General features: G+C 50.9%; 1 protein-coding gene and 1 long non-coding RNA gene across 3 annotated transcripts; both read right to left on the minus strand.

The window, feature by feature from the left end:
• Positions 1-3,350: 3,350 nt before the first annotated feature.
• LOC111256616 lies at positions 3,351-6,037 on the minus strand. Of its 2 annotated transcripts, XR_002676686.1 has the most exons (4): positions 5,735-6,036; positions 4,028-4,482; positions 3,864-3,933; positions 3,351-3,710 (listed from the first exon to the last, which is right to left on the minus strand). It is a non-coding gene; the product is annotated as an uncharacterized LOC111256616 (long non-coding RNA). The 2 variants fall into 2 exon arrangements; XR_002676685.1 differs by having other exon boundaries at positions 4,028-6,037.
• A 970-nt stretch (positions 6,038-7,007) lies between these two features.
• LOC101777342 (fasciclin-like arabinogalactan protein 1) lies at positions 7,008-8,500 on the minus strand. The gene has a single exon (XM_004953707.3). It carries the CDS (start codon positions 8,382-8,384, stop codon positions 7,191-7,193), a length of 1,194 nt encoding a protein of 397 aa, XP_004953764.1. The 5' UTR covers positions 8,385-8,500; the 3' UTR covers positions 7,008-7,190.
• Between the last annotated feature and the right edge of the window lie 225 nt (positions 8,501-8,725).

Genomic DNA, 8,725 nt, shown 5'->3' on the forward strand with positions numbered 1-8,725 from the left:
GACGTCAGGGCGCGGCGGCGGACGTCACGGGCGCAGCGGACGTCACGGCCGGAGGTGGATCTGAAGGGCGGCGACGGTCAGGGGCGGCGGAGGGCTGGGCATCCCGATTTTCAGGGGCGGCGGCGGCGAGATCAAGGGAGAAGGTGAGGGGAACAGCGGGCGGTGGATGGGGGCTGGCGCGGCGTATGCTACGGGCGGCGGCGAAGGTGGGTGAGGCGGCGGATGGGGGCTCCGGCGGAGGAGGTCAGGGCGGCGGGGTTGGAGCCGGGCGGTGCTGGCGTTGGGCTCGGGGGTGAGAGGAGGTGCGGTGAGAGGAGACGCGTGAGAAGATCTGGGTCGAAATGATCCGTTGGTTTTGGAGGAATCCCTTGGACCCGGATCTAATGGGAATATTCCCATGTGGGTTCGACCCAACCCAGTTCTCTTTTGAACCAAACGTGGGACGAAGGAGGTCCGACCCGTTCCGACCCGTTCCGACCCAGTAACCAAACACACGGTAAAGGATTTCATGAGGACCTGAGGTCGCATACAGAGCAGTCGAGTGGCAACATATTTCAGTCAAGTTGCGGGGCGATGTAAATATCCACTACAAATAGTGGCAATTATCATAGGACGTATGCAGATATATGATTAGTTATATACATTGCATGCTATTCCCGTGATTTTTACAAAGTTTTACAGTATTAAAACTACAAGTAGATGCCCCTATGTATTAAATATCTCTTTAGTAGGATATCTTTGAAGTATGTATACCTCTGAAGAAAATATTTGTTAAATCTTGCTAAAAGATATCATATCTTGCAAGCGATAAGTTCTCTCAAAAAGGTAGTATTCTAATGATAGAGATATCTCATGAAAAATGGAAGACAACGGAAAATATAGTAGGGTCACCGGTCCGATAAACAAATCGCTAAGGTTCAATTTGGTAGAGCTCCTAGAACTGATTCTATGTTGGATCCGGTAGGAGTTCTGCCAAACAGTTTTGCAGAGAGACGTGATTCTCTGTTGATTCTGTGACGTGATTCTTCGAAATGAACTAAGAGGTTGGGAGCTTAAAAAAATAGCTGTCGACATTTAGTAGCGTCAACTAGCAAAGATTTGCCGCGTGAATCCTCGGATGGGTCAGCTCGCAAGACACATGAGCCCTATGTCCAGATCGTGGCACAAGTTCTTTATTCCTGTGCTCGAGGGCTCAAGTTTGTAGTAGGGGATTACAAACGATGTGTGTATGCGTATGTGTTCTACTGAGGATCGAATTCCCTTCTCGTTCCCCATGACCTTATATACACGGCTCATGGGAGGGGTGACATTGTCAGTCGCGTCCTCTTATTCAGTTGGGCGTCTCCCTCCGACCGGTGGCCATGGCCCCATCTCTCAGTCGAGGCTTCTCTCGCTTGACTTCCGTTGAAACCTTCGTCTGGGCCCATTCGTCCGGTCACCTCAGTCACCAAACCCGACACCTACAAGTATCTGAAGGCGAAGCCTGCCATCAGTCTTATCAACTGGCATCGTCATGATGGCGGACGGAAACCGGGCGGGCACGACCAAGTACAGCGTTGCGACGCCATCCCCAACTGAGGATCTTTGTCTCGAAGCGGTTGTCGTACCCTCCTAGGCACAGAATACGGTGCGTCCGACTAGCCAGCCCGCGTTTCCTTGCCTCGGCCTCGCGAGCGTCGGTGCGGTTGTCATATCAGGCAGACCTAGCCACGCCCTAGAGACGTGGTAGGCCTGGCTCATCGTTGCGCCTCGGCCTTTGCTTGGTAATTTGGGCCAGGCTACTATTTATCTCGGTTACCGGACAGTCAGTCGGGCAATGATGACAATGGTTTTTCTTTCGATCCAATCGGTGTTTTCTTCGTAATCTCACCCTCCTCCGGATTTATTGATAGATTAAGGTATCCCTAATCTAGCTATCCATCAGTAGCTTCTCCTGATTCTATAAAGTGATTCTCCATCCTAATTTTAAGAGTTTGTGCTAGATACTAAAAAAGAATCACTTCCGGTCACGGAATCACTTCTACAATCAGCTTAGTTCCGACCGATGGTTGCACCGGTGATTGGCAAAATCCTCAATCGGAACGACATGTCCTCCAGGGGCTCCTATTTAGCTTCTGACCCAACTCCAAACCTATCTTCTTCTCTTCCTTCTTCCCTACCGTCTTCCACCTCCGCCACTTCATCCACCAGCCCGCCCGGAGGCTGCCACGCCGCCCGCCCACTGTCAGCCCCACCGCCGGCCGCCGCCCACCAGGGGTCCAACCCTGCGCGGCCGGTTCATCGCCATCACTGGATCTACCGCCGCCCACCACCTTCTTCTCTAAGACCAGTGGCCATTGGAACCCCGGCAACCTCGAACTCTAACCCCAAACTCCACCACCGCCGGTGCCACCCTTGACCACATGCCGCGGCCAGCGGCGACCTCGTCGCCGAGCCGCTTCCGCCCAGTTCCCAGCCCTCCGCTGAGCTCCCCACCCTCGACCTCGGTTTCCCACCGGCGCACACCGCACGAGCTGACAGCGGCGCACTTCCGAGCATAGGATGCCCGTGTATTTCTGGGTTGAGGGAGTAATTCTTTTCGTCGCCAAGAGAAAATAAACGACTCATCTACTTTCTCCTGCCCAGGGCAAAACATCATTTGAAATACTTAATGACTTAATGGGCTCATCCACCTAAGATTACATTTTTGGCCCAGCCATAGTTCAATAGGCCAACTAAAAGGCAAGCTATCACACATAACTTGGGCCACCAGTCACGAGCCGACCGAGTTGTTGCCAGGCCCGGCCCTGAGAGGGGGCGAGCGGGGCGGCCGTCTATGCAGTAGGTAGTAGTAGATGTATACGCTACGTGTGCTAGGGCCTAGGCCTGCAAACGGTGCGGAGCGTAGTGCTCCTAATACTGACCCGCCGCTCCTTCAGTGCTGAATGAGGTTCGAGGGTCGAACCTGCCATGCACGCATGCATGCTGCTCGATCAGCTGCTCCCCTGCCGTCGCTGGCTAGGCTGACCTGCTGTACTGTTCTACCGTCGCAGGCGCCATCAAAGTAACACGTAACTTTAAACTTCAAAGTAATAAGCATGCATCGATCGGCCAACATATTGCCAACTTTAGGTATTTACAAAACTATAGTGTTGACTCCAAACTAACACATTGATAAAAGCTGCAACAAATGTTGGATTAGAAATTACGCAACAAATGTTGGATTAGAAATTACGCAACAAATGTTGGATTAGAAATTCAGAGTGGAAATACTCCGCAATTTCAAAAAAAAAAAAGAAATTCAGAGTGGAAATACAAGCAGTAAGAGTACATGAAAAAAGAACATGTTTTGCTCAAAAGAAGAAAAGGGATAATCAACCAGCATTTGAATTGCGGATGCACCAATTTATCAATTTAAACACAGAAGACGAATAACATAAAGAAAATATTCACCCCATGTACACAGAATCTTCTCAAACGGACAACTGAAGACTGAATACTGAGTTTAACAGTTGACAGTAGTTGCTTATTAGAAGAATATAATCTGAATCTCAGGCACAATATCTAAATTGACAAGACCCCGGTAACCAAAGTCTGGCACACAAACATGACAACACCGATACTTTCAAGATCTCTGTAAATCTTTACACTGAGGATTCTGACTTGCAGTGGCCATGCATCCAAGGACCAGCTGACCAGCTAGCAACATTTTGTATCGACCAAATCATAGCCTACACGGCAAAGAGGATCACAATATTAGTTGTAGCACATTCATTGAAACAACCAAGCATTCAGTCGAACTCAACCAAGCAACATATCTTCAGCATGCTGTTACCATCAGAAAATAAAAGCTACATGAGTAAAACACACCATGCACAGATTACCTGGTATTATTTTCAGCCATTTCACCCATGATAAGATCATTGATAGACACCATTCTAAACTCAGATGAACCTGCGATAGGTTCCATTAACAACGATATAGATTTATACTCCTACTACATCTGACAGTATAATGTCAACACATATAGTTCAGGAATGAAATTTACCTTCTGCTCGATACCAGTCCTGTGTGCAAATGAGCGCTTCTACTGTCTCAGGCGTGTCAAGCTGCTACGGAAATCACTGATTATTCTTTCACTGGTGCTGAAAGCCGATTCTGAGGCTACAGATGAAGCTGGAATGGCTAACAGATCCCTTGCTATACGGGCAAGAATCGAATACTTGGTTGCATTACCCATCCACCACTTTAAGATGTCAAATTCTTTAGAACGTGGAACTGGGTTCTCATCCAAATATCTGTCAAGTTCTGTACTCATTTGTGACTGAAGATCATTACTAAGTTGTCGATCCCAAGCAGTCCACGGATCATTCTTTATGGAAGGCACTCCAAGATCCACTACACCTTGCCCACTAGATGCTACGTTTGAGTCTTTTCCTTGAGAAGAATACGCTTGAAACAAGCTTCGAACTAGTCTTTCGACTCTGGCAAACCTTTGCTTGGCTTTGGTTGGAAATGATTCAGTGAAAAGAAAATCAATGAATTTGAGCTTATACCTTGGATCAAAGACAACCGGCACACAAAGCAACACATATGACTTATTCCAATATTTGTTAAATTTATTCTTCATATGTTTTAACACCGTGGCAATTTCAGCAACTTCAACTGAGGATTCTTGTTCCAAAGTCAGCTTAATCTTCCACATATGATGAAAGTACAGATTAGGCCCTAGGTACGGCACTGTCCCAAAATTGAGACAGTAAAATTTCTTAGGATGAGAGCTCAATGCCATTTCACAGTTTTCGAACTCAACTGGTCAGCTTGGTGTCTCAGAAACTAAACTGGAAACCAACTAAATTCAGTCTGGAGCTATACGCAGGAGAAAATCATCTGTTCTACCTACTTAATCATCTGTTCACGTTTTATCTCAATGCCTGAACCAGGTAATGAAGCCACTTAAGAATATCCCAGAAGAAGTGTGTAGACAGATAAAACGTGAAAACCATAGCATGTTTGAAGATGTGTGGTGCTACAGTTTATAGACAGATATCTGTAGGAGACTGCGCTATCAAACAAAGTCCTGGGCTGACTGCATAAGCATTGTTTTTAATCAAGTGCAGTGTCAATATCATGCTTAGTATGTCTTGAAACAAAGAGACGGCATCTGCAGTATATTAACAAGACCTGGAGCTAGATGGGCAAGCCTGAGAATCGAAGCGAATATTGTCTACATCAATTCTGAGAGTGCAGCAGATTGCTCTCCAATTCGTCAAAATAATCTGTAAAATTCCTAGTGCAAATTTCTTCTTTCAAGAAAATGAACTGATTTGATGGTTTTTTTGTAAAGTACGGTGAGATGCTAGATCTAGAATCTCAGATTGAAGCCACACAAGTCAAATTCTTTTTGTAACAAGAACAATGAACTCATTCGTTGGCTACTGACAACAATAAAGTGTAGCATTTGACATCACCGACGAATCTAGATTGCAGGCAGGTCCGGCCGTCAACTCTAGGATATTCTTAAGTGGCTTCATTACCTAGTTCAGGCATTGAGATAAAACATGAACAGATGATTAACTAAACATAGAGACCAACTAGTATCTTACTCAGAAGAAGTGTGTATCTTACAGAAGACATGCATGGGGAAGGGGGGAAATGTTTGATTCCGAGGAAGCGCGAGCTCATAAAGAACACCAAAGTAAACTTAGCTACACCAAAGTAAAGAACCAACTACAGGATTGTGCAGATGTCTCACCATAGATCATTATGCACGGGGAGAGGGGTGGGATCTAAGCTTTGATGGTGCTCATCGTGGCTGCCTGGTGATGTAGTCGGGGCTGAATGAGCCAGCGGCGAGGAGGATCCGGCCATGGCAACGAGGGGACGACGGAGGCCGGAGGCAGCTTCCGGCGGCGGCGGCCCGATCTGGGAGGCCGGGGCACCTTCTGACGGCGGCGACCTCGAACTGGTGGCTGCGGAGGAGGCAGGACCGCGAGGAGAGCGGAGGCTGCCGGGAACAGCGCCGCCGCGAGGAGGTTCGACCCTCTCGCTCCATTTTTCTTAGGGTCGACCCGCTTCGAACCGTGGGCTGAATTGAGGAGCGGAGCGACTTCACAAACGGGCCGACCCGAACCCTTTGCAGGCCTAGGGCCTGAGCGACGAAAAACGTTGCCGGGACTTGTTGCCATGCTCCCTCCAGGTAAGTGTGTAACCATCTTTAAAACACTGTTCACATGAAAACGGCGCCCATTGGAGGTGCCCACTGCCCAGTCAGTTACCAGCTTAATCAACCCGGACACAAGTAACCACGGTAACCTTGGACCGGATAGAAAGCTAGCAAGCTGCAGCAGTAGCAAGCAAAAGCTAAAGCCGCTACATCACGGGCCCCTTTAGTACGTACCATGCAAACCTTCCAAAACCCCCCACCCCCGGGGTACCGGTAACATGGCCCGTTGGCCATTGCGCAGCCAGCTCAGTTTGCAGAAACCTCTTTGCGGCTCTTCGGCTTTCTCTTTACCACTAGCACTTGAACAGAGTCACACTACTTCTTTCATCGACAAAGAGTACGTGTTCTGTGCACTCTGCAACTCTTTCGTCAAGTTTTTACAGGATCCTAAACGTATTAGACAAGCAAAACGCAATCGTTGGGGCTCGCACTTGCAGTCTCGCAGATCTGCTCAGTCTGGTTGCAGAAAGGAGGAAATGCTCGGCCGCTCTTTGTCTTTTCATTAATTAGTTTCGACAACTTCCACACGTCAGATTTTGCGTCCCGGCCCGGCCAGCTGAGTTCGAAGTTGAGGCCGAATGCTTTGTAACAGAGGATATAATAATATCTATAAATTTAGAAAAGTCAAAACGATCTATAATTTGAGGGAACGGAGGGAGTAGTTTGGACCAACATCTAGCGTGAGAAAAAAGCAGGCAAATTTGCACAGAAAAAAGACAAGCATGCTCATATTGAACCTTTGAAACTAGTTTCATGCAATTGCATATGCATACCAAGGCTCGAGCAAATTCCAAACCAGACATGTGCAAGAGATAACTTTTGCTGATCATTGATCATTTAACTGAAAAGCATAACAAGCAGCACCCAATGATACTAACACAACACATAGTCGATGAAACTCAAGCGAGACATGGTCCACAAACCCACACACACAACCTAGCAGTCACAATTGATGGTGAAGTGAACCAACGAATCAACCAATCGGTCACACTCGTCCAGACGCAACCGCTGCTAGCAGAGTAGTGAACACGAGCGTCGAAGCGACCCATCCGCGCAGTGGCCAGACTGGAGCCGAACCGCTTGTCTGATGGCCATCGCCGCCGTCGGACCGTCGGAGACCCGGTGGCGATGACGCTAGCCCCGGGAAGCTGAACGGCACAAGCAACGCATCGATCATGTACACGGCGACGGGGTCCGCGTCGGCGAGAGTGCGGGTGACCCTGGCCGTGTTCTGCGTCGCGGACACCAGCGTCACCTTGTCGCCGGCGTGGCGCACCGCCAAGACGGCGGTGGTGTTGCCCCCGTCGAGCGAGGCCAGCGTGGCCATGCGGCTGCCGTCCGCCCTGAGCGTCTGCAGGGAGTGGTGCCCCAGCGCACCGTGGTACAGCACCACCGCGAGACGGGCGTCGCCGGGGAGCTTCTTGAACGTCGGCTCGAACGCCTCCACCGCCTGGTCCGCCGGGCAGAAGAACGTGAAGCCGCCGAGGTCGTGGGCGTGCTTGTCGAACGTCGCGGCGGCGCCGGGCGTGGCGGCGATGAGGCCGGCGAAGCGCCCGCACCCGTTCTTGGACATGACGTCCGTGAAGTTGAGCCCGCTTGGCGATGGCGACGACCCGGGCGCCTCGGCCGCCGGGGACGACATCACGCCGCTCACCTGCAGCACCGATATGTTGTACGGCGCCTGGTGCACGGACCTAACGTAGAACACGGCGGCGCCCCGGGCGTCGCCGTCGTCCTGGGGGGAGAACGCCACGCGCCCGCCCCGGCGCTCGGCGATCTCCACCATGCCGGCGCTCCCAGGGGCGTCGCCCGAGGCCTGGAACAGGGTGGAGACGTCCGCGGAGCCGCCGGGGAGGCGGTGCAGCTTGGCGTCGTCGTAGTAGTCGACGAGGACGTGGAGGGAGAGCACGTGACGCAGCGTCTCGCGCGGGAGGCCGCGCGCCTTCAGCGGCGCCATGCTCGCGTCGTCCACGGCGAGGACCGTGATCGTGTTCCGGCCGTCGATGTCGTCCGCAAGCCCCGTCGCCGTGAGCTCGCGGCTGAACTCGCCGAGGTCACGGCGCCCGGAGAGGATGGCGGTGATGTTGTGCGCCGCATGGCACGGCGGCGCCGAAGTGGCCACCAGGACGGCCGCGGTGAAGAAGAGAACGGAGACGGATCGGGCGCCGACGAGCGGCATTGTGGGTGGGGTTTTTGGTTTCTCAGGAGAGCAGGGAGATGGTGTCGGGACAAGGAACGTTTCGCAGAGCGTGAGCTGCCTGTGGTTTTATGGGAACGAAGTGGCTGCGAAATGAGCGCGCCGGGTCGCGCTGTTCTGTGGCCGGTAAGCATGGTTCAGTTTCAGTGCAGCGAATTCGAGTTTGTTCAGCATTAAGATAGTGTGTAATGAGCGTTCAAAATTTCCAGCTATCTGCATACCGATTTATGTCACCCAGAGCAACTGTTTTGGCATTTCAGATATTCAATCGAGCTCAAGCGCAGAATCTCACCCTGGAAAAGCTGAAAAGCTGAACACTGCTT

The sequence above is a fragment of the Setaria italica genome, chromosome I (assembly GCF_000263155.2).
Source record: "Setaria italica strain Yugu1 chromosome I, Setaria_italica_v2.0, whole genome shotgun sequence".
Classification (NCBI taxonomy): Eukaryota; Viridiplantae; Streptophyta; class Magnoliopsida; order Poales; family Poaceae; genus Setaria; species Setaria italica.